The sequence below is a fragment of the Tachypleus tridentatus genome, chromosome 4, assembly GCF_004210375.1.
Source record: "Tachypleus tridentatus isolate NWPU-2018 chromosome 4, ASM421037v1, whole genome shotgun sequence".
In the NCBI taxonomy this organism is placed as follows: domain Eukaryota; kingdom Metazoa; phylum Arthropoda; class Merostomata; order Xiphosura; family Limulidae; genus Tachypleus; species Tachypleus tridentatus.
The window spans coordinates 4090733-4117917 of NC_134828.1; the positions used below are offsets into that span (position 1 = coordinate 4090733).

The 27185-nt window shown below is 31.5% G+C and overlaps 2 protein-coding genes across 5 annotated transcripts in view; one reads left to right on the forward strand and one right to left on the reverse strand.

The window, feature by feature from the left end:
• Window positions 1–13181, forward strand: part of LOC143248466 (transmembrane protein 8B-like) — a 93411-nt gene extending 80230 nt beyond the window's left edge. For all 3 annotated transcript variants that reach the window (XM_076496863.1, XM_076496864.1, XM_076496865.1), the window contains 2 exons: window positions 2585–2845; window positions 4010–13181. In XM_076496863.1, coding sequence (XP_076352978.1) covers window positions 2585–2845; window positions 4010–4372 — 624 coding nt within the window. In that variant the 3' untranslated portion in view covers window positions 4373–13181. The remainder of the gene's footprint in view (window positions 1–2584; window positions 2846–4009) is intronic.
• Window positions 13182–17263: 4082 nt separating this feature from the next.
• Window positions 17264–27185, reverse strand: part of LOC143248467 (small glutamine-rich tetratricopeptide repeat-containing protein beta-like) — a 28705-nt gene continuing 18783 nt past the window's right edge. Inside the window, exons 7-12 of one of the 2 annotated variants that reach the window (XM_076496866.1) lie at window positions 26271–26415; window positions 22104–22193; window positions 21740–21777; window positions 19205–19270; window positions 18538–18641; window positions 17264–17479 (exon numbers count right to left, since the gene is read on the reverse strand). In XM_076496866.1, the coding sequence (XP_076352981.1) occupies window positions 17466–17479; window positions 18538–18641; window positions 19205–19270; window positions 21740–21777; window positions 22104–22193; window positions 26271–26415 (457 nt within the window). In that variant the 3' untranslated portion in view covers window positions 17264–17465. The remainder of the gene's footprint in view (window positions 17480–18537; window positions 18642–19204; window positions 19271–21739; window positions 21778–22103; window positions 22194–26270; window positions 26416–27185) is intronic. The other variant, XM_076496867.1, reaches the window with a different exon arrangement.

Sequence of the window (27185 nt, forward strand, 5' to 3'; positions counted from 1 at the left end):
GTCTTTAAACTTGTCATCGAAGCTTCTCATCTGTCTTTAAACTTGTCATCGAAGCTTTCTCATCTGTCTTTAAACTTGTCATCGAAGCTTCTCTCATCTGTCTTTAAACTTGTCATCGAAGCTTTTCATCTGTCTTTAAACTTGTCATCGAAGCTTCTCTCATCTGTCTTTAAACTTGTCATCGAAGCTTTCTCATCTGTCTTTAAACTTGTCATCGAAGCTTCTCATCTGTCTTGTTAAACTTGTCATCGAAGCTTTCTCATCTGTCTTTAAACTTGTCATCGAAGCTTTCTCATCTGTCTTTAAACTTGTCATCGAAGCTTCTCTCATCTGTCTTTAAACTTGTCATCGAAGCTTCTCACCTGTCTTTAAACTTGTCATCGAAGCTTCTCATCTGTCTTTAAACTTGTCATCGAAGCTTCTCACCTGTCTTTAAACTTGTCATCGAAGCTTCTCACCTGTCTTTAAACTTGTCATCGAAGCTTCTCTCACCTGTCTTTAAACTTGTCATCGAAGCTTTCTCACCTGTCTTTAAACTTGTCATCGAAGCTTCTCTCACCTGTCTTTAAACTTGTCATCGAAGCTTTTCTCACCTGTCTTTAAACTTGTCATCGAAGCTTTCTCACTTTCTGTCTTTAAACTTGTCATCGAAGCTTCTCTCACCTGTCTTTAAACTTGTCATCGAAGCTTCTCTCACCTGTCTTTAAACTTGTCATCGAAGCTTCTCTCACCTGTCTTTAAACTTGTCATCGAAGCTTTCTCTCACCTGTCTTTAAACTTGTCATCGAAGCTTCTCTCATCTGTCTTTAAACTTGTCATCGAAGCTTCTCTCACCTGTCTTTAAACTTGTCATCGAAGCTTCTCTCACCTGTCTTTAAACTTGTCATCGAAGCTTCTCTCACCTGTCTTTAAACTTGTCATCGAGCTTCTCTCACCTGTCTTTAAACTTGTCATCGAAGCTTCTCTCACCTGTCTTTAAACTTGTCATCGAAGCTTCTCTCATCTGTCTTTAAACTTGTCATCGAAGCTTCTCTCATCTGTCTTTAAACTTGTCATCGAAGCTCTCTCTCATCTGTCTTTAAACTTGTCATCGAAGCTTCTTCATCTGTCTTTAAACTTGTCATCGAAGCTTTTCTCTGTCTTCATCTGTCTTTAAACTTGTCATCGAGCTTTCCTCTCATCTGTCTTTAAACTTGTCATCGAGTTCCTCACATCTGTCTTTAAACTTGTCATCGAGCTCCTCTCATCTGTCTTTAAACTTGTCATCGAAGCTTCTCTCATCTGTCTTTAAACTTGTCATCGACTTTCCTCTCATCTGTCTTTAAACTTGTCATCGATTTTCTCTCATCTGTCTTTAAACTTGTCATCGACTCTTTCTCTCATCTGTCTTTAAACTTGTCATCGAGCTTTTTCTCTCATCTGTCTTTAAACTTGTCATCGAGCTCCTCTCATCTGTCTTTAAACTTGTCATCGAAGCTTCTCTCATCTGTCTTTAAACTTGTCATCGAAGCTTTCTCTCATCTGTCTTTAAACTTGTCATCGAAGCTTTCTCATCTGTCTTTAAACTTGTCATCGAAGCTTCTCTCACCTGTCTTTAAACTTGTCATCGAAGCTTCTCTCACCTGTCTTTAAACTTGTCATCGAAGCTTCTCTCATCTGTCTTTAAACTTGTCATCGAGTTCTCTCACCTGTCTTTAAACTTGTCATCGAAGCTTCTCACCTGTCTTTAAACTTGTCATCGAAGCTTCTCTCATCTGTCTTTAAACTTGTCATCGAAGCTTCTCTCATCTGTCTTTAAACTTGTCATCGAAGCTTCTCTCATCTGTCTTTAAACTTGTCATCGAAGCTTCTCTCATCTGTCTTTAAACTTGTCATCGAGCCCCTCACATCTGTCTTTAAACTTGTCATCGAGCTTCTCTCATCTGTCTTTAAACTTGTCATCGAGCTTCTCTCATCTGTCTTTAAACTTGTCATCGAGCTTCTCTCACCTGTCTTTAAACTTGTCATCGAGCTTCTCTCATCTGTCTCTAAACTTGTCAAGTTCCTCTCATCTGTCTTTCAGTAGGTATTAGCAGATTTATTTGTACTCTTCTGGTTTTCACATATGTTTAACATCGTTTTAGTGTCCCAGTTTGCAAGACGATTTTATACAAACCAACCACGTTGTGTTAAAGATGAACACAGGAGGTTGTGATCTGTAAACTTTTGGATGTTTGGTGTGCATACCCTCAAAATTTTATATCATAAAAACTAATGAAGTTGTTGGTTTGTTGTTAAACATGAAGCTACATAATGGTCTCTCTGTGCTCTGTCCTCTCTACAAGCATCCAAACCCAGTTTCTAGCAGGGTAAGTCAGCACATATACCACTCTACCACTAGGGGGCAACTGATAAAATACTGTGAACTTTTATTTTTAAAATCTATAATATTTTTTTTAAGATTAGTTAAAGATAACAAGATATCAGTACTAAGTTGTCGCTTTTGTTTCTATAAAAACATGTTATTTCTAATGTTAATGAAATGTATGGTTTCAGTTCTTTATGTTCTTACTACATTGTCACTGTTTGTTTATTTTTTACACAGTTCTATCATGCCTGTGATGTTGACATGTTTAGCTATTGCCTGATGAAGTACAATGTTCTTCAGTTCTGTGATTTCTACTCTGCCATCCTGTCTTTTTGGGTCACTGTTGTTGCAATGGCTGATCTTCCACATACTCTCTACTCTATTGCCCACATGGTTGGTGCATTAGGCATTGCACTTGGAGTTGAATATCAGCGCACTGGTCTTCTAGTGTTTATTGTTCCTATGGGAACAGGCACGGCCATTATGCTATGCTCATGGGTAAATATTGGTAATATACATTTAGTTTAAAATATTAACCAGTTTTTTAGATGTCATGATTAAAGATGATAATTGTATGTACAGAATGTGGTGATCTGTAAGCAAATTGTAATCTGTGTTATTTTAGTTTTGTTAATAAATATATCAGCTTTATCTTTCTCTTTTATGAGCTATAAAAAAATATTGAATTTCAAATTTCATTGTTATGAATATTTTAATGTTTTGAAGATGTTTTTACAATTACTAAGGTAAAGTTAATCTTCCAGATAATGAGAACCATTTCCAGGATGTGTAACAAACAATGACAACTTATTTACACTTTATTTATAATTCTAACTTAAAAAATTGTAAACTTGTTTTTGATGGAATCAATAGATTACTGTAGTCTTAGCATGTGTCTGTTTAATGTTTCAGGATAGGCCACACCAGGTGTCTTGTTATTTTGTGTGATTATTTAAAACAATACATTGTAAGCTAGTTATGGTCTGTATAACTGGTTATATATAATAATTTCAATTTAATCTGTTTGTCTTATCTCTTGTTCATAAACATATTAACCCTTTCACAATGAGGCATTTTGTATTTGCAGGAACCAGGGAAAATTGAATTCAAATTTAAATAAATTTAAAAACAGTTTTGTGTATATTTTATTAAAGAAATGTCCTACAAATTATTGTATTAATTGTAAAAAAATCTGTTTACAAAGTATGTACCTATGATCCATATTGGAATGGAAATAGTGAGCATATGAAATACACTCCTGTAGTGAGGGGTCATCGGTATGTGAACTGCAATCAGTGTGTGATACTTAACAGTGTGGTTAATACTTACTGCAGTGTTGTTTTAATGTAAATAATATAATAATAGTTAAGACAATTTGATGATATTTGTAATGGTCTAATTGTAACTATGTAGATGTCTGCTAGCAGGTGAAATTACGTACAGTTATACTAAGTTTATTTTGTGTAAAATCAAAAGACATAAATAGTAGAAGAAAATATTTATTATATTAAAAAAAACTTGTGAACAGAGTAAAGTTATATTCTAGAAGTTTTGCAACTGTTAGTAATTGATGAAACCTCTGAAATGTAAACATGTTTTGACACAGTTTTTCTTACTATTTTTTCTGTAATGTTCTACACTATTTCTTTCAATTTTTTTTAGGGACTTAAATGTTATCATACTAAAGGATGTTACCCCATGAAGAAGAAGTGGCTGTTGAGTCTTCTACCTGGTATTGCACTCGCCATCTCAGGATTGATTCTGTTTGCATTTGTTGAAACAGAAGACAACTACAAGTACATCCATAGCATTTGGCATGTTATCGTTGCATTTTCCATCATTTTTCTTTTGCCCACCAAAAGAAAACTTCCTGGACAAGTGAATCCACAACAAGTGGAAACTTCTACCAGTGCAGACACTGTGGCTTTTCAACATGCTCCCTTGAACAATGACTCGGAACTAGTGGATATTGCTGATTATCGTTTAAGTTCAGATCTGAGTTCTCTGATAAGAGAGTCGAGATAAAAAAGCTTTTTTTTATAATTCATTTTTGTTTATACAGATTTTACCGATTATTGTGGTATGTCACAGCTTATGAACAGAAAATACTCAGAAAATTAAGTTATTTTTATTTTAGTAGATATAGCATCAATTAATTAAAAAAACATACATATATATATATATATATATACTCTTAGAGCCTGTTGTATTTCTGTATTCATTATTAAGTTATTCCAGAACATTTGTAATGAGCTGTGTAGTTTATTGTCATAGTGTTACATCCTTTTAACAGTTGCAGTTTAAATATTTTTGCTCTGTTTGGTTTCTTGTTCCAAAGTGTGAGGTGAAACCAGTTGATCGTTAAGGTGAAACATTATTTGCTGTATCTGAAGTAATGGGGTTTAGAGGGGGGGATACATTATCCAATAATTAAGACAAGTGAAACAGAATATTCCAGTGTTGTGTTTTTTATCTTATCAGATAGTTGGTTACTATGATTTGCTCTTCCTATACCTAATTTATTTTATACGTAGACAGTACTTTTTGGTTTCATTAAACTGTTTTATCTGGGACATTATAAACACTGGGAGATAACTAGGAATGATCATGTGTATAATTGTAAGGAATGGTGAAAGTTATTCAAGCTGGTATTAAATTTTTCATATGGTCAATTAAACAGTATTCCTACTTTTCGTTTGGCAAGTAATATTTAGACAGTAGAGAAAAAAAACACACAATTCATATTTTTTCCACTTTTTGTGCAAAACATTGACCATTACATTTGATGTTTTTTCAGTAGTTGAGTATGATCATGAAAGAGAAGTGTCATTGGTCAGCAAGATTTTGTCTTAGTTTGTGTGTGAAGCTTGGATAAATAAAATGTATTAGCCAACTGAAGTGAAAATGGATATATTCTTATAAAAAAATATCGGATGAGATGGTCAGTTGCAAGTTGTAAAATATGATATTTGTACTGTTCGTTTTATATATATACTTAGAGAGTATAGAATTGAAGCTAGTTTTTGACAGGACCAACTGGCTCTAAAAATCTGTAGTTGAATGTACTGCAGAAGACAGGTTATTTTACAAAACAAAGAACAGGGTCTGAACTATAGTAATATCATTTGTTTTCCCTTTTTCACAAATTTTTATATCTACCTGTTTATCATAGGAGTCTCGTGTCTGTATATATATATGTATATAAATGTGATTGTTCACTTGAAATATTTTCACTTGTCCACTATAAGTTTTTACTGTTCATCTTTCTGTATAGTACAATAAATCGAGAATATAAAACTATCTGGTGTTGCTAAGACAGCAGTGTAAAACCATTAGTTTATTTTATTTCTTCTCCCAAACAATGAATATATTATTTTCTTGGCAACACAGCTCCAGGTAATAAGATAAGTTGATGCATTCCATGATTGGTTTTGTACTTAAGTTGTTTCACTGTAGTTTTTAAAAGAAATTTATTCGCAATGTATCATTTCTTCAGTTAAAAATTACCTTCTAGAAAAGTTGTATTATAGTTAACTTTATTTCTAACACTTACTAAGTCTGGTTTCACTTTATACTTACAATTCTCAATCAGCAATTTTGACTTTCAGTAACTGATGTGTACAAAAAATAAAAAACAACAACAAATAAAAACATTCGTTGCAATTGTTAATAAAAAAAACAAACATTCAGTTTTGTAAAGTATTTGTTCAGGAAAGTCACAACCTGGATGGAAAGTTACTTAAACTGATCCTAATTGCCGTAAGTGCCATCTAGAAAAAAATAAACGTCTGGTTTTAAAAATATTTTGTGACGTTTTATCAGTATTAGACTGATAATTTCACTGTGCTGTTGCACATCCTAAATGAAGACTTTTTGGAAATTAACATAAAAAGACCATTTTTTTTTATATCAATGAAAAGATGCATCTACTTTGTGTTTAACTGTTCAAGGAAAATTAAGATTAAGAGATCATCTTATGATGTAACGAGGCTATTGCAGGATAGTATGGAAATACCAGGTGTAGATTTTCTATTTTAGGCATCGGGTTTATATTGCTCTGTGTATTTAACATGAATTTTGTTCATAAGATGTGTTTAGTTGTTATTAAAAGACATGAGAGTAAGGCAAATGGTATGAAGGCTAAGATAAGCATGTTGTTAAGTACAGTAACATAAGACAACTAAGAACTAAGAAACAAATAGAATTTAACATTTGCTAAATTTCTAGCTACCAGTGACAACTACAGTTGTTTTATTCTAACCTAATTAGTATTCATGATAAAGTTTGTATGTACGTAATGTAATTTAATTTCTTACACTAGGCAATTCTTGATTTTATAGAGCAAAGCATTCTGCTAACTGCTGTGTCTATGACTGGAATCAATCCCCTTATTATAGCTTACCACTGTCTTATTGGGTGACATAACTAATAATGGGAGAAAAATTCCAGTTTCTGTCCTTTTGATATACCAATAATATATGTACTTGTATTTTGTTTTTGATAGGTTGAAGTGAGTTTTGTTTGGGCATAGGTAACTTAAGTTTTTTATTACAGACAAAATCTGACTTTTATATCATTGTTTGATGTGTGTGTTGTGGTCAGTGACAAGGACAGTACTTAACCTTAATTTTGGTCCTAGGCTATGTGATGTCAACAACAGAAACATTCTTCATTTTATTAACATAATAGCTCTGTGAATGCTGTTGGTATTCATCACATTTTGAAAATTTGAGTTTAAAAAAAAATTGTTAAAATTATTCTAGTATTGTTTTTATTATCATTGCACTGAAAACAGGATAAATTGAAATGTTTTAAACATTTATCCAAATAAACAACCTTATGGTGTAGAAGAAGTGAACTTGATTCATATAATGTGTTAATGTAGGCTACATTTATTAGTTATGACTTGTGATAGGTGACAGTGGTGAAACAAAGTAAAATTATGCTGGGTAACTTGTACTTGTTTGGTAGTCACTGTTGGTTATTGTGTGACTTGTTTTTGTGAACTTATTTCAAGTAAATTTGACATATAATAGTTACATCTTAATGTTATTCTTATTTGTTGGTACAAATTAATAATGTTATCATAAATATGACACAAAACTGGAATGTTTAGGCAATTTTTATTTCTTAACAGTAATACTTGTAAACAAATTTAGGCTAAAGGTGAAGACAACAGTACAGTATTTCCTAAAGTCCAGCACTATGAGCTTTAAAAAGTTACCAAAATTTAAGAAGTAGTGGAGGTATGTCATATTTATAAATTTATGTGAATGTTACTTATCTGTTAAATGAGGGTTGTCATTGGAGACCCCATCATGTGCTTACAAACAAGGGTTAAAATTCTGGTATAAATACATGTATGGAAAGTGTATAGAAACAAGAAACTGTGTAAATGTTGTCTATATATATAGAAACTGCTGCACCTTTGTTGTGTAGGTAGTCAGTACCGTTTAATGGAGAGTTTCTTGTGTTTTCTCATTAAATACACGTTAAAATTGTTGATTAAAGTATAAGTTTTTAATCTATAAAATACATTTGTGAAAATATATGTAACTTATAGAATGTACAATTGTTGATGTGAATTATCATTTGTAAATTTGAAATGTGTACATGTGGGTACAAATTCAGTTTAGTTAGAAAGATAATTTGTAAAGCTATCAGAAAAGATGCTTCTCTCTTGAATTATATGATACCTTTAAACTTCAGTTTCAACTTTCAAGTCTACATCTGTGTGTGTCTGTGTGTTTTCTGTTTGAATTATATGATACCTTTAAACTTCAGTTTCAACTTTCAAGTCTACATCTGTGTGTGTGCGTGCGTGCATGTGTGCTTTCTGTTTGAATTATATACCTTTAAACTTCAGTTTCAACTTTCAAGTCTACATCTGTGTGTGCTTGTGTGCTTGCTTGCTTTGTGTTTGAATTATGATACCTTTAAACTTCAGTTTCAACTTTCAAGTCTACATCTGTGTGTGTGTGTGTGTGTGTGTGTGTGCATGTGTGCTTTCTGTTTGAAGTGATTGACTGTTTTGTTATTCGTACTTCGTCATGAATCTTTTGTCACAACATGGCCAAACATGTAATGTACAAAACATGTTCCCAAAATTAGGTTTTTCTTGTAGTTTGTAACTGAAAATAATTTTTCCCTCATTCTATTCTGAAGAAAGAAGCTCAGGTTTATTGCTTTTATTTTTTCAGCCAGCTTTCATATGCTTTTCTCTGATGTTAAAAAATTAGATTTTCCACTAACTTTCAAACAGTTTATGAGAAGGCTGTTAGTAAGTGTTTCCAAGTAACTATAAATTATTTTGTTTTCCTGAACACACTAATAAAGAGATGATGGAATATGAAATGATTTTGTAGTTTACAGATCGCTTATTTCACGTATTAACTTGGAATCGTGGAAGTTCCTAATTTATCATTTAGTTCTAGGAATACAATCTGTTTGTGCTGTTCGTTGAAAGGTAAACAGTTTCAGATTAGAAACATGTAACAGATTTATTTTTAAAATTATATACTTGACATTTGATTTTCTTACCTGAACTTAACTCCCTATACAGACTGCTCGCTACAATAATTCAACAATGAGATTTGTTTTTATGTAATTTTTAATCAAAATTTTGAAATAAGTTTAAAACTGAAAAATTTGTCTTACTCCTTATCTCTTATTGAGAAATATTGTGATATTTTTTAAGAAGCCTCATGCCAAAATATAAACATAGCTTCTTCAGTCAGAGGAAGTGTATGCATTAGTCTGTATTTCAAATACTTCTGGTGTCTGTCACAACAGAATAGAAGATTTATACCACTTTAAAAATACTATATTAAATTTTTTGGTTATATACTAAGTTTGTGCTCACAGAATGTTGTATACAGAAGTATCAGATCATGTCATATAGATAGTTCTGTTGAAAGTAATACTTCTCTTTTGGTTGTAGTTTTGAAAAATAACATTCCATAAATAGAATTAATATTCACTTAATATGTGTAAAAAGGGAAATAGAGTGAAGTTTAACCAATACTATGTTATTTATGAGGTTTTATTCAAGTTTAATAGATGAGTTATTAAGGTACGTCTGGTTCACCTTAATCAGTATTTTATCTCATAAACAATTAAGGTGGTAGACATAAAACAGTTAAACTAAAGTGCTGCTCACTCGTGATGTTGTTCTCACTCAAGATTTTTCTTTTGTGAAGATGAATACATTTTAGTGCTCTCTATTTCAACACTGATAGTGACAAGCCAAACATATTGTTAGAAATTTAATTTATAAATTATGATTATATCCCTGATTTTATTTCAGTTTTTTTAGCTATATCTGAGTTTTTCCCTTCAGTGAAATTTTTTTATCTTCATAAGATGGTTCTTGTTAGTTGACTCATTATTATTATATCAAAAGTTAGCTATATCTGAGTTTTTCCCTTCAGTGAATTTTATCTTCATAAGATGGTTCTTGTTATTTGACTGTCATATTATTATATCAAACGTTAGCTATATCTGAGTTTTTCCCTTCAGTGAATTTTTTTATCGTCATAAGATGGTTCTTGTTAGTTGCCTGTCATATTATTGTATCAAAAGTTAGCTATATCTGAGTTTTTCCCTTCAGTGAATTTTATCTTCATAAGATGGTTCTTGTTAGTTGACTGTCATATTATCAGACATCTTACTGATTGACAACTTATGAAAAGTGTTGGCCAACAATTTGATATGGTTTCAATTGGCTTCTCTAGTATTTTTTACCTGTCTTTGATCATATGTGAGAAATTTTACTGTTTTTTTCTGTAAAAAATATATTTGTTCAAGTGATAATATTTTGAAAATGACACAAGTCTAGATAAACGATTTTTAAATGAAGTGTTGTACTTGATATGTTGCCTCATTAAATGATTCTTGATAGGAAACACCTATTTTATATATTTATGTTTTTAAGACAAGATATATTGGCTTCATCACTATTTGTAGGTTTTATGTTGTCAGTCTTAGGTCTGTAGATCAGTTTGTTCTACCTGTTTATTTGTAGCTCCACTACTTTAATATTTTGTCAGAATTATTCAAGTTTTGTTGTTTTTTTTGCTGAGTGGAGATCGAAGTATCAGTAACCACACATTTATAAATAGTTTGTTTTTTTTTTTTTAACTGAAACAGCACTATTTCCATATCTTAGAGCACATCCTGCATGCAACAAGTTATTTTTGGTAAAACAAAAAACTACAGTTGATGAATTTGAGATTCATGGAAAGAAAACAATTATTGTTTTTTCAGTAGTTGATCTTAATGTATTAAGTGGCCTCAAATAATTTCATAAAAACACAAGTATCACTCATTGCTTCTGAGGTTGTACTAATTGAAGAATATTAAATGGAATGGTATTCTCAAAGAGCTTTGAGAAATTGTATGTTGCTTAGCAACTAAACTATCATCCAGATATTAGGCCTAGTATGGTATTTATGTTGAATGCTCAATATTCATGGTGATTTATTTGAAAAGTTTTTTTATTCTTTATTTTTTGTTAACGTTAGTGATATAACAGCAAAATAATTTAATTTGGAGGTTTTATAACACTAAATTGTAGCCAAAAACAAAAAATACTAAGTAATGTTTCAGCTAATCCTTATGTTATGTTTATATATTAGTCATAATTAGACTACAAACAGCCTACCATTACTAACATCATTGTAGAATCAGTGTTTACAAGGTTTTAAGTGGTGAATAAATGTGAAATACCTTATGTGGTATTTTAACACTTTACCTAATTGGCTTTAAAACATAAAAGAAAAATAAACGTTTATTACTACCAAATATCTTTTACCCTTTGTACAGTAAAAAGAGTTGAATATTTGTGCTGGAATGTCCATTCTATGCTTTCTACTTCCTGACCCAAAATGCTGTGAAAAGGTTCAAGAGTCCTATTTAAGTCTCTTTCAGAGTGTACATATACTTTTGTTTTTCTTTATAGTTTTTACTAAAAATGTGCTGATAAAAGAATTACTTTAAGAATGATGAAACAAGTGAAGAGTAGCAAGTTACAGAAAAAAGTTGTTAGTTAAATTCCATACTTTTTGTTAATCATTCAACTTTTGTATCCTGTCATTTTGTATAAAAGTCTATGAATTTCAATAGTTTAACAAAATGACATTGTGGAAAGTTGATTATTTTAGTGACTTCTTTTTTCTGAAAATTCAGCAAGTGTTTTGAAGTTTTATTTTCACTACAGAATTCATTGTTAAGGTACTTAAAATGTTGCCTGTAGCATAAGATTATTACAAGTCTTTATTCCATAATACTAGAAAATCAGATTATCTTATTCCATTGATATTTTTTGTGAGTGGTTTGGGCACTCTACTTGTATGCTGAAGGTCATGGATTTGTATCCCTGTCACATCAAACATGCTCCCCCTATCAGCTATGGGAGCATTATAATTTGATGTTCAATTCCACTGTTTGTTGGTAAAAAGAGTAGCCCAAGAGTTGGTGGTGGGTGGTAATGACTAGTTGCTTTCCCTCTTAGTCTTACAATGGCTATGCAGATAGCCCTCGTGTAGCTTTGCACAAAATTAAAAACAAATATTTTGTAAGTTTTCTAATGGTAGACTTTTAAATATTTTGTATATATAAAAAGCTGTTTTTTTCTTACTGCTTAGTGTAAAATATTGCTTGCTTGAAGACGGAAACATAATATTTTTAAAGAGTTTTGTTTATCACAAAAGAAAAGATTTTGTTCTTCCTGAAGATATAACTGATAAAATAATCCATTTCTCATTTTTACATCGTAAAAGATATGTCAAAAAGTTAAAACACTACCATAGGATTTTCTGTATTTAATTGTGAGAAATATGAGCGTAATCTGGTCATGTGATATCAAGATTGTATTTTTGTCTGGTTTTGCTTGTACATCTGCTGCTGATTTATTTATTTTTACTGTTGCATTTAAAAAAACCATTGCATTTCTGTAAATAAGTATATCTAGCAGTATTAAGCTAATGAAATACAGTTGATTACTGTACATAATTTATTAATGATAGTAGCTATTAAATGTAATGGAGTTATTGTTAAATCCATGTTTAAACATGAGCTGCTAGGTTTTCAATAACTTGAAAGAAATAGTTAATGTTAGATGTTTTTCATGAGTTAGAAGATAACTTGTGTATCTTAGCCTCACAGCATGAGACAACTTTAAGTCAGTGCTTTGCACCTTCTGGTAATACATAATATTAGAGCTTTACTTTTCAATTCTCATTAGTAACACTGATTAATATATGAGCCATAAAAATCATTATTTTAACCACAGTAAACTATAAACTGAACTTAAACTTCCAGGTGAATGTGGTTTCTGAAGGTGTTTATCTGTCGGGGAATGTTTCCATTTTCCTTCAACAGAACATAGAGTATCCAATAAGCTTCATTTGATATTTGAAGACTTTGACGTGAGAAACAAAAGTATAACTTTTTTTTTCTAACTAGTAATTTAAGATGTTTTTAGAAATAGTTGAAAATGTTTTGTGGTGAAACAGGACTGCTTTGCTTCTCGTATGTTGTCTTGATAGCTAGTCACACTTGTCTTGGCAGCTTGTTACACAGTTATGTACACTTATTTCTGTGTGCTAGTGTACAGTTGGCAATTTTAATGTTTTTATCTTTCAGTAGACTTGTGCTTTATATCGGATGAAACTACATTTTTCATTGTGAACTTATTACATTGGTATATGTTTAAATAATTGATGTTATTTTTACATGTTTTGTGATGTTTGTTCTATCAGTATTTTAAAGATTTTGTTGGTGATACCCAAATGTGTGTATACAGAATGTGGTAAGATTAAAAAAATTGTGAACATAATGTCTGTTTTATTACTGACTGAAAAATGGAACATCGAGGCTTTTCCCAAAACCCTTGGAATGAAGAATTAAACAAGAGATCCCAGCATATACATTCAAAACTTTGCAAAAAACTTATACTGTGCGTTTTGTGAAAATTAACCAATAATTCAATCCACTATTCTAAAGACCTGGAATTTGTGATAATGTAACTAACACAGAATATCCACTCTATCAATAACTCATTCATTATGAAAATCGGGTATGTGATGGTCATGGACAAATGAATACCAGCCAATACAACAGTTTGTTGTAAATTGTTTCCAAGTGTTTGTCAGGGGAATGTTCATTTAGACATACACAAACAACCCTCCATATAACTGTCATTTTTGGCTTTCTACAGGTTCCAAGATTAAATCAGATGTTTGCAGCTACAACTGGATGCCATTGTACAGAATTTTTAAACAGCTAGCTTGTTTTGTGTCACTTGATATCATTTTACTAATATGACATTGAAACAGCAATGGTGTCTAATATAAAAAAATATTTTTTTATAGATAATTCTTGACCCTGCATCTCAATACCAGGTTTTTATTCATTTGGATAAATTGCAATAGACTTCACTCATTTTCATGTAGGAATAAGGACTGGTGGAAGAAGACATCTGTACCTCTTACAACATGGTATTACAATGAGTCAATGATAACAGTAACCTCATCATGTGGCACTTTTACCAGAATAGTGTCAGTTGTACAAAGTGGTACCAGTAGATAATAATGGCAATGACCACTCCACCTATCAAAAGACGTTCAGAAAATGGCTTTTACAGGAGTACTAGCAGATAAATTAAGTAAAATTTGGCCTTTAAGAGGTGCTTGTAGAATAATATGAAATGGTTTAAAATTTGAAGTGTTCCTTTTTCTGATTTTAAAAGATAAATGTTAGCAACATTTAGATTGAAATGAAATGTACATATTATCTTGAAGGTAATTATAAAGATTTGTACATTAAAAACAAAAATCCAGTCTTAATAGTTTTAAAATAGGTCAAAGTTCAGAAACCTGAGCTGCTTTCATTTTTGGTTTATAAAACAGTAGGCAGGTACCTTGCAATTGGAAAATTGATAATTATTCATATTTTTAAAGGGGAGAAGTTCTGTTACTGTACAAGTTACAGCCAAATTAATCAATTTTTGTAGTGACAAAAATTCTAAACAGTTGAAAGCTCTTTACAAATCACATAGTGTAATATAACTGTGAATCCTCATTGATATTATTCTGCATATTTCTTTCCTTCCAATCATAAGTTCTTGGTAATAATGTAACTGAATGTGATATTTATTACTCCATACAGTAATCCTATGGGTACTTGCTACACGAGTTACTTAAGTAATTCTAAAAACAGAAGTTGGGAACAGAGAAGATGTTTAGAAAATGTAGACAGTACACAAAGCTAGTTTTAAGATTGCCAACACTTAAAAATTTTAAAGTAGAAAGTGGCATGAGTGAGGACACTTGACCCCCACTTGGATGGCCCCCAATCAAAGTAAACAAACACTTCAACAACAGTTGAGAGTAAAACAAACATCTTCCCTCTAAGCAGGGCTGTCATCACCCTAAATTGTTACATTTTTTTTTCTTGTTACTGTCTATAGTCTTCTTGTGTATTTTTAAGAAACATTTATGCATCCAACCCAGCAACATTTTACAAAACATCTGGTCATTAATCGTCACACTTAAGTTATATATTTGAGAAGATGTACAGTTTATTTGGCAAAGTCTATTGCTAGAGAGAGAGAGCCAGTTTCCAAACAAAGACGTATCAATGACTTACAATTTAAGAAGGGATCTATTAGCTATGAATTTCTTTAGGTATCCTATTTTGTTTATTCATGTCAAAGTTTCATTAATGATATAAATATACTACTTACTATATCAAATATAATTATTTCATTCTAACTTGTACTTAATTATTAAAGTTGTATAACAAAGACTGGTTTGCATAAGCTGGCTGAACCTTGTGAGATATTAATGAATTTATGGCCACAGTATAGCTAACATTGAGGATCCCCACCTGATAAAATAATACATTCTAACCTTTGTAAGTAGAAACAGATGTATTAGCTACTGGTGGGCAGATTCATTTTTAGTTACTCTATATGATAGTATATTAGACTAATATAATAAATTAGCATAATTTATTTTTGTAGAACACTTAACATAACAATGACTTAAAAAAATTGTTAGACCTTTAATATTATGTTTAGGATAGTGAACTTTGGTTGTTGTAGTTTGGACTACACATTTTATGAGAACTCACTCAGAGCCTTAAGTTTTAAAAACATTTTCTTAACCAATTACCAACGTTTCACTAAAAACAAGTATGAAGTATCATTATCTTGTCTTAACCTATTTTTATGAATAAATTGGATATTTTATCACAATTATTTTGATGAAACAAAGATCATGATAAGTTAATAGATTATTAAAGAATATATTTACATTATGCGTAGAGTTCCATTTTGTAATTTATTCTTTAAAAATAACTTAATTCCATCTTTTTGTGTATTCTGAAGCATTATTGTACCCAAGTTTTGGGTCTTATCAGAAATAGTAACCTGAAATAAAACGGTTTTATTGAGTTTTGTAATTAATGGGCTAATTTCAAGTTTTAGCTCAGTATTATATTTAACTGAACTAAAAGATCCGAGTGTTCTATGATCTAATTATTTAGAGCCACAACTTTTATACACACACAGGTTCTTGGCCCATTAATCATTTTAAGCCTTATGAGAAACATCTCCATTCCACAAGGATAAGTGTACATGTACAACAGTCAGTGAATCAAAAATCAACAATGTTCAAAATAAAAACAAAGATTATTATATTTTGAACACACGTCAGTGACCTATTTTCTTACATAAAAACAGTCCAAATGCTGAACAATACATTTAAGTAGATGTGTTTAATAACCATGTTTAGAACTGAATGGATATGTAGTTAGTACATAAATTATATTTTATTAACATAATTATTTAACAATATTAATGTATTTATATGGAACTGTTTCTGTCATAACGTTTCATCTGCTGCTACATTACTGCCCTCCAATGTGCAGTTCAGAAGATAATCACATTAATTCCATTTATCACTGAATAGATGCAAATTTTGAAAATATTTTTATCATCATGAACACATGAAAATAACCACCACCATAACCATAAAGTGTCCAAAATTATAGTAACATATTTTTAAAAGCGTTGCAAACAAAACAAAAGTTACCTAGAATTTTGATAATGACCAATTTCAGTGGACAGGCTACAACTACTAATATTTTTTTGTAATGTGAATGGTTGTGTAAGGACATTGCTGTCTTCAAATGATCTAGATAACACAAGAAAATTGAAATATCTTACAACTAAAACTAGTACAGCCAGTTTAAATAATACTTTAACAGTGACCTTTCTCATAGGTTCATTTTTTGTGAACAAATAAAAAGTAATATTTATTTGATGAGGGAAAGCTAAAAAACAACAAAATTTCACCTTCCAAACCAATCCCATGTAGTGTACATATCTTGTTTTTTTTATTAAGTTTTAAACCAATCCCACATACACGTGTATGTATCTTGTTTTTTAATTAATTACACAACATGCTCCATAGCTTTTGAGTTTAAACAAATTAAGTCACAGTTGTACTTAAAACACTAAACCACAAATTCAATAGCTGAAAATCTCCTCTGTCATATGAAACTTACAGAAGTGTTGATGGTTGAAAAATACAATTTTTTGTAAACTGAACAGTAGTCTTTAGTGCAGGTCAGAAAGCAACAACCATCACCTTAAACTGCAGCATGACAACTTGCTCAGAAACAACCATCTCGCAAAGGAATGTTTTCAACAAAGATAGTACCCAGGGTATGTAATATTCATACTATCTGTACCTTTAAAGTATTACTATACTGTAATTATAGAAACCCAGTGTAATGTGGTTTACATACAAACAATTCATACAGAAGGAACTACAAACAATCAACAGTGAAGACAACATGCATGCTTCTAAAATGTTTTTCTTGAATAAAAAAATAACAGAACATCGCATGTGGGTAGTACGACAAAAGAACATTTAATATTTCCAAATCTTTAAATGCAAGTCTCAGTATGTAAGGTGACAATTTGACTGTATCCAATTTGTTGGTCTTTTTTCATAAACTGAAACATTTTCCATATTTTTGGAAGATGTTCAGAAATATTTCATTTATGATTCTTGAGCCACGGTCAGTATACACACTGGGCTTTTGTTATTCACTGGTCAGCTCCTGGAAATAAAACAATGTTTACATTATTTTAGTTGTTTTCAACTCAACATATAGTAACTTAATTTATGTGTATAAATAATATTAGAGCACCGTCCCCTTATTATTATGTAATATTATATACACATCACTATTATGTGAGGCCTAATTATTTCATTGGGTTTGCAGATCCAATCTGTATCGATGACCTTAGAATAGGCAAAAGAACAGTCCACATTAGGCCTCTACCAAACTTTCTTAATATTAGTCATTATACTGAAAAATATACTTCAAAAATAAACTTGCTACTTACCATTACTGATTACATTGCTAGTGCTTTGTACCAATACTATTTTGTAATTTAAAAGAATAAGATAGAATGTAACAAAGTCATCTTGTATTCATTCTGTGATTAAGAGTAGCAAGGAATACCCCAGTTTTAAGTTATGGGTTCACCCTCTCTCTATAACCACATTCTAATCATATATGGACTGAAATCACCAAGAATTTTACCTTTTCACAACTAGTTTAGAATGTCTGTTTCTTGCAGTAATATGGAGACTTTCTTAACCTGTTTAACCAATTCAATTAAAGTGGTATATCCTGTAAGCCAAATATTATGTTTATAAGCCCTCAAGACAAACTTAAGACGTCACACTAGTTTAGACAGGCAAGACCTGTTAAATCATAACCCTTTTTGTCTGTGTCGGTGTTTAAAACAAAACTTCTAAACTCTAACAGAAAACTGTAGTTTTGAGACTTATAGAATTACTGAACATAACACGATTGGTGTGCACCTGTGTTTATTTAGTGTATAACATTTCCACATGTTGGAAACACATTTGTCTGCTGAACACCACACAACTCTCTTCACTCTTTTGATGTTCAATGTGCCTAGAAAGTCTTTCCCTAATCATATTAGTTTCTGCTATTTGGTACATCGAATAAAAAAATTTTAAAAACTATCTCAAAAAAGCAAATTCTAACTTGAGATAAATGTATCTGGGGAAACTGTTTAGTGGTTGAACAAAAATAAAACATTTTTAAAACTTTCAAAAGCACGTATCAGCTTCATAACTAACCTGGTTTGTCCTGACTTTGAGGATTCTGGTTTCCCATCTGTCTCCGTAACTGTTCAACAAGTTCAGGATTTGATGCTTGCATCTGAGCTGCTAACTGTTGTCCACTAATGAAGAGCACTCAATTAATATCTATTATTAAAATCATGAAACATTTATTTAGGCTTATCTCATTTTTACCATTATAAACCTCAGACAATGCACTACTCGCAAACTGATCTAATAAATGGTTAAGAAGATTCTTATTATCTGAAGGTTTGTATACATTTAATTTTTAGCATAAAGCAACAACTATTGAAAATATTTCATTCTTCTGACACAATCTGCGACATGAAAATCCAACGTTACTTTCAACATTTGTTGTGTTTTTTTTTTGTCCTGGACAGTGGAGGTTTAGGGAACTAATCATGGTTACACCTTGGTGCATACAAATAGTAATGGATGTACAAGTTTTATATTAAAATTATGTAAACTTTTAAAGTTTTCTAATCTTCCTGTAAATGAATATAAAAATGTATATTTCATATACAGAAAAAATAAATTATATTAATAGTACCACTCCAAATTTCAAAGTAGTAAAAAAGTTAAACAAATTTTAAAGTTACTTATAATACATACATATTTGTTTGCTTTAAAAGAGTATGTATAAAAAAATTGTTTAATCTCTTACGCTTGTAACAGTGCCTCCATCCCACCTCCACCCTGACTCAGTGATCCTTGCATCAAATTACTCATCCTTAAAATCAAACAAAAATAAAAAAATGGACATTTACAAAGTAATTTTAAATGTTACTAGAAAATAAAAGTTAAAAAATTCTGTATGAAATATAAGTAACGTTATCTTGATGCTTCCTTGAGTATCATAATCTGAGAATAATTTTATTATTGTGTGTGTAAAACAAAATGTAATTTATCAATTTCCATTTATTTCTTAGTAACCAATATAACCACAATTTCTGAAGTGTGTTCAAAGAGGCAGGGTGGGGTAATAGCAGCTATACACCCAGTAATGCAAACAAAATACTAAACCTATTTAACTTTTACACCCAGTAATATAAACAAAATACTAAACCTATTTAACTTTTACACCCAGTAATGTAAACAAAATACTAAACCTATTTAACTTTTACACCCAGTAATATAAACAAAATACTAAACCTATTTAACTTTCTCACTACAGGCTCAGATATTTTCATGACCTCAAATTGGCCTTTATAGTTTCCATACTATAACTTCCAACATGTTTTGTGTGTATTCATGATGTAAGAAAAACATGTAGATTCAAGAAGTCTCAATAGAAATGAATAAAAACCCTATAACCCACGTGCTTTGGAAAGGTTTACCTTTCCAACATACTTGGGTTATAGAGTTTCTGTTCATGTATCTTTATCATTGGTAAGTTACAAAATTTATGAAGTCATTTGTAGTCAAAAAAAAATATATAGTGGAATTTTCACTAAACATCTATCCGTGAACATACAGTCAAAATGTTGAATGCTCTGAGTGCAAAATGATCTTTGTGCTAAAATTAAAAATACTTTTCATTTGACGAATCTCAAATTTCATTTGCGTAACATCATACACGCGCGTCAAATGTTGTTTTTCGTAAAAATTTATTTTGTTAGTTATTTTCTCTAACATAATTCTCTCATAACCACGATCAAATAATCTAACTTATCTACTTTCTTCCTTTCTAGAATGACTTCACATTGAAACCGTTTGTTTCGCCTACAAACCTTTGAAATTGTAACAGTACATGTCAATTTATATTTAACTTGGTACCCTTTGAACCATGACCAATAATTCCACCACATTTGGTAAACATGTAACTCATATACCTTACTGAATTACATAACACGTAGGAATACCTCATGAACATTTTTATTATGTTTTAATTACTTCTGTAATAATTAAAACAAGAAATGTGGTACTTACCCAATTTGTTTATTATCTTTTGCTGTGACTGCCAATGATGTTTAACTCTATTTTTCTTTTTTATACTAATGGTACTATTGCACTAACTTATTTATTTAATGAAATAATGTACCAAAGAATACTGAATAATGCCAATTAATCTCATATAATTATTACAATTTTTTTGACTTTCTAACAATACAACAAAAGCCATTAACAATTCAGCTAAGCCTGTTGATGTGTTTTCTTTAGGAATAAACTTTGAACTGAAAGAAAAATACAACTTTCTGAACAGAAAACTTGACTGATTAATACTTTGGCATTCTATTACATATCACAGAGAACTACTGGTAATTTATGAAAGAGGATGAAACAAGTTGGCACAGCAAGAGGGATCTGATATTTTTTGTGTTTGTGGCTCTGTAACCACATGAGATGGAAGGCTATAAAAATTGTGCTTTGCCTGAGTAATGAAGACATTACAATAAGTAATTTACATTTAATTTTGTTATTCTTGAAGAAATGGCAAATAAATTAGAAAACACAGAATAGATAGAGAGCTAATATCACAATTCTTACATTAGTGGAAATTTTTTTTTTTTAAATATTGTCTTACAAAGTTAAGAACTTACAACTTTTTAAAAATACTATTTGGATTATTAGCTATATTTTGATGCAAAGTTTATTCATATCTGATAATAATAAAAACCTTTAATTAAATTTTGAATACCACACACTAAAACAAAATATACACAGAAAAAATATTAATTCACAATCATTTCACAAGATATTAAAATTATGTTCTAAATGAAATAACTGTGATCTCTTTTGTACCACAATGTATGTCCAAAATGAAACATTTTCTGACCTAAGAACTTATTAAAATATTAAAATTTACCATAATAATTTACCATACTTCAGAATAAATAAAATTTTTCTGTGTATCTTTTAATATATGTCAAATATGTCCAACAAGGTATAAATTGTAATTAATAGAAATACACCAGAAAATTTTAACCAACCCACTTCAAGGAAATATCAAATGTCACATTCTTTTAAATAGTTATTTCAAAAATTTAATTAAAGTATCAAGTTAGGCAATCAGAGTTGAGCTGTACATTTATAATACAAAAAACAAGGGAAACTCCACTAATTTTTTTATTAACAGAATTTCTTAATATCTTTATAAGAATCAAATTACTTCTAACACAGAGTAACGTTCTACTCTCTAAGAAAAGCAATGTATATATCAATTTCTTATTGTATCAGGAAAGAAGTAAAATATGCTTACAAATTCTGCATGTTGGAATCTTGCATGAGTTGTGTGGCCTGAAAATGAGAGAACAGTAGTAAATCTGTGTGTATCTTTACTGTGGTTATTTGTTTACGATTTCTTTTTAGTACATATGCTTTCCAATTTGCTTAATGTGACAGAGAAGCAAACATTATCTTATATTCCATTTCTGTTTTTACTCACAAGCAAGACTCTTACAAAGCCTATGAGATTACGTTATAATCCCTTAACAGAAAGTATAAAAGTCATAGTGTGTCAAATACTTGAACATATTTTTACTTCATACATATAAATTATATAAACAAATAAACATAAAGCATTAAATATTTTCTGAAATGAAGCTTGTAATGACTTTTGTTACCATGTTCATCAGAGTGGGGTTAGTGAGTAAAGTAGAGAAATTTAGAGATGTATTTGGTACACTTCCACTGGCTTCTCCAGTTTGGCCACCCTACAAGAAACAGGAAAAAAAAACAACAATTCATTTTTCAAATGAAAAAAATTCATTTTGAAATTTCCTAATAAATGTCTGGTTGTTTGTGTTACATTTTGTGGAAAGCTACTCCAGAGCTAGGTGTCCTTAATTTTAAAGTGATAGACTGGAAAGATTGCAGATAATCAATTACATCTACTGCCAATACTTTATTTTTGTAAGACAATAATTTTGTAAGACCAAATAGTAGAATTTAACTTACTCTAAAAATCCACCTATGGCCCCACTGCACCAAGAATGGTTTTTTCTGCAGTAATGTGGCATAAACTACATATCTTGAGATACATGCTAATCAACAGACCACATTGGATTAAAAATATATATTTTATTCCTGCCAATTTTTACACTGTCATACTTTTATCCTGAACAAACTGTCAGTCAAATGTAGCTACCAGTAAACCAAAACCATGTATAAGTTACAAAAATGACACAGTAATTTATTTACTTTAAAACTTTTGTTTCAAGCCACAAATTGCTAGTTTACTGTCTATTAGGCTTCCATTTCAATCAAAATTGTGTAAAATCAGTCACTTGTAATTAGGAAAGTGGTTAACAATATATTCACAAAATGTTAAGGAATTTTGAACACACAATAAGTTGACAGAAAATGAAACTCTTAATGCAATATTTAATAATTGTGTATCTTCTTATAACTGTTCAATATCATTTTTCAATTGTTAATATGGAAACATTACATAATTACTACATAACAAAGTAACAACTAAGTGAAACTTTGTAGAATGGACCTGTTGTAAAAACGAAAGGAGAAAAATTCTTGAAGTGTTGTCCTCTACACTTGTGTCTCCACAACAGGCAGTTGATGTCCATTTTACAAAGTTTCATCAGGAATACTCTGCCCAAACAATATAACAACTAAATGGTTCTGTCTTCTCCTGTGACTGGAACTAACATGCATGGACACCATGCACAATTTTCATCAAGTGTTCTCTAACTGTGGGCTACACAGGCCGTCAAAGAAGATGAAAAAATGTAACAAATGCCTTTAAATGCTCTTCTTGTTGTTGTGTTTAAATGCCCTTCTCGTCGTCGGTGTTCAAATGCCCTTCTCGTCCTTGTGTTCAAATGCCCTTCTCGTCCTTGTGTTCAAATGCCCTTCTCGTCCTTGTGTTCAAATGCCCTTCTCGTCGTTGTTATTCAAATGCTCTTGTTGTGTTTAAATGCTCTTGTTGTTGTGAACAACCCATAGAATTACTTTATTTTCTCAGTTTCACAGCCAGGTGGCAATGAGACAAGAAGTTTTTTTTAGACTAAGTTACATAAGAACCACCTGCCTGCAGTTGTCCCTAATTAAAAATAACTAGTCTCACTGATTATCCATCATGTTGCTACCATACCCACAATTCCAAGGTATATTGTATGCTAAAAACAATGGGAAAGAAATCAAGAATTCTGATATTCACAATTCCTGCACAGTACTTAAGAATTCAACAAGATTTGTGATGAATATTCTCAAGTTATGAAACAATTTTAAAATGTGTGGAGGTGTATTATTAGCATTTTGTTTTAACGACAGGTGTTCTCATTGATTTTTAGTTATCTGACAAACAGGGGTGTACCAATACACTGATGTCAGCCAATATTAAACAAATAATTTGTCTTATCCACATATTCTGCAAGTTCAGTGGATATAGATGTAAAAAAAAATTTTTACATTACCTAAATGTGTTTTCCTTTTACTAAAACAACAGAACCTCAAAGTATTGTCTTGAAACAGTCTTCAAAGTAAAATCCACAAGTTTGCATTTATTTCATGAAAATGTAGCTAACTTTTATTTTACTGAAGTTGAAAGAATTTTTATAGTTGCAGCAAAACAGTAAAGTTATCATGAAGTGGCAGGAGTTTCTCAGCATATTCAGGGATTAGCCTGAAGTTAGCTAGCTTGTTCCTGTTTACTTCAGTAGCATCTCTCCCCTGAAGTAAGTTAGCTTGTTCCTGTTTACTTCAGTAGCATCTCTCCCCTGAAGTAAGTTAGCTTGTTCCTGTTTACTTCAGTAGCATCTCTCCCTGAAGTAAGTTAGCTTGTTCCTGTTTACTTCAGTAGCATCTCTCCCCTGAAGTTAGCTTGTTCCTGTTTACTTCAGTAGCATCTCTCCCCTGAAGTAAGTTAGCTTGTTCCTGTTTACTTCAGTAGCATCTCTCCCCTGAAGTTAGCTAGCTTGTTTCTGTTTACTTCAGTAGCATCTCTCCCCTGAAGTAAGTTAGCTTGTTCCTGTTTACTTCAGTAGCATCTCTCCCCTGAAGTAAGTTAGCTTGTTCCTGTTTACTTCAGTAGCATCTCTCCCCTGAAGTAAGTTAGCTTGTTCCTGTTTACTTCAGTAGCATCTCTCTCCTGAAGTAAGTTAGCTTGTTCCTGTTTACTTCAGTAGCATCTCTCCCCTGAAGTAAGTTAGCTTGTTCCTGTTTACTTCAGTACCATCTCTCCCCTGAAGTAAGTTAGCTTGTTCCTGTTTACTTCAGTAGCATCTCTCCCCTGAAGTTAGCTTGTTCCTGTTTACTTCAGTAGCATCTCTCCCCTGAAGTTAGCTATCTTGTTTCTGTTTTCTTCAGTAGCATCTCTCCCCTGAAGTAAGTTAGCTTATTCCTGTTTACTTCAGTAGCATCTCTCCCCTGAAGTTACCTTGTTCCTGTTTACTTCAGTAGCATCTCTCCCCTGTAGTTAGCTAGCTTGTTCCTGTTTACTTCAGTAGCATCTCTCCCCTGAAGTTAGTTAGCTTGTTCCTGTTTACTTCAGTAGCATCTCTCCCCTGAAGTTAGCTTGTTCCTGTTTACTTCAGTGTTTTATGAAATAAATAAGGTGTTCTTGTACATGCAGTACTCCCATAATGTCATTAAGCTGAATCAGTTTAAGCTGCCCTGTGTGATTCCACTGAAATCACCTGTTCTATCCATGGGAAGCACAGCTGAAATGATACATGTTGTGTAGTGATGTAGATAGCAGTGTTCTCTAATGATTTGGTCACACAGGTGCACTCGTATCCTGAGAACATAACATTACAGAAATTGATATATGATTTCTTAGAAAGCTCTTTTTCAAGCCTAAGCTGAGGTTAGGCTTACCAAACTGAGGTTTGGTAAATGAAGTCTATCTTCTTCCTGTAAACAGCAAAACCCTCCTAAAGCTTTACTTACAATGTTAACAAATTCTTGATACATTTCTATGACAGTTTAGAGAAATAACCATGAAATAAAGGTGCTGTCCTTTGTTCTACAAACTTGTTAAACTTGTAGTTTCCAAACATATATAAATATTGTCTTCACCTACCGAATAGTGAAACCTACCGCTAGCTTAGAGATATACAAATTACACACTTGAAACCTACAGCGAGCTTAGAGATATACAAATTACACACGTGAAACCTACGGTTAGCTTAAATGGAGATATACAAATTACACACGTGAAACCTACGGTTAGCTTAAATGGAGATATACAAATTACACACGTGAAACCTACGGTTAGCTTAAATGGAGATATACAAATTACACACGTGAAACCTACGGCTAGCTTAAATGGAGATATACAAATTACACACGTGAAACCTACGGCTAGCTTAAATGGAGATATACAAATTACACACGTGAAACCTACGGCGAGCTTAAATGGAGATATACAAATTACACGCGGAAACCTCAGCGAGCTTAAATGGAGATATACAAATTACACCGCGTGAAACCTACGGCTAGCTTAAATGGAGATATACAAATTACACACGTGAAACCTACGGCTAGCTTAAATGGAGATATACAAATTACACACGTGAAACCTACGGCTAGCTTAAATGGAGATATACAAATTACACACGTGAAACCTACAGCTAGCTTAGAAATATACAAATTACACAAGTGAAATCTACAGCTAGCTTAGAGATATACAAATTACACATGTGAAACCTACAGCTAGCTTAGAGATATACAAATTACACATGTGAAACCTACCGCTAGCTTAGAGATATACAAATTACACGTGACACCTACAGCTAGCTTAGAGATATACAAATTACACATGTGAAACCTACGGCTGGTCCTATAGGATTTTCCCTCACCCTCTCCTCTGCTACCCGAAGGTTGGTAATATAGCTCTCATTATGAGGATCGATGTCTACTGCCTTTTTGTAACAGTCCCGTGCACGAGCATGCTGATCTAGACTAGCAAATGCTAAACTGTATAGAAAAGAAAATACAACTTTATTCTGTCATAATTACACACACCTTGTGAACTACCATGTATCATAATTACACACACCTTGTGAACTACCATGTATCATAATTACACACACCTTGTGAACTACCATGTATCATAATTACACACACCTTGTGAACTACCATGTATCATAATTACACACACCTTGTGAACTACCATGTATCATAATTACACACACCTTGTGAACTACCATGTATCATAATTACACACACCTTGTGAACTACCATGTATCATAATTACACACACCTTGTGAACTACCATGTATCATAATTACACACACCTTGTGAACTACCATGTATCATAATTACACACACCTTGTGAACTACCATGTATCATAATTACACACACCTTGTGAATTACCATGTATTACATTCACCTGATAAAAGTGCTAGGTTTTAAAGATTTCATAACCATGAGAATAAGTCTTACTACATACCAAAAATAACTTATTATGCACATCACATTAATTAAATGTGTGTTGACACAGCATTCTGTAACTCATACTAACAAATGTTATTATGATCTGTAACAAAATGCTAAGAAAATTGCTTTTGAAGACAAGCAATTCTTTGAATAAAAATCTAGATGAAATGAAATACATGCTAAATTCTTTAATACAGATATGTACGTCCTTTTCCATCTCTGAATCTAGGATTTATACAGAAATACAATCACATAATGCTATCATAAAAATACACTCAGTATATCCCCTGAAACTGCATTCAAATAA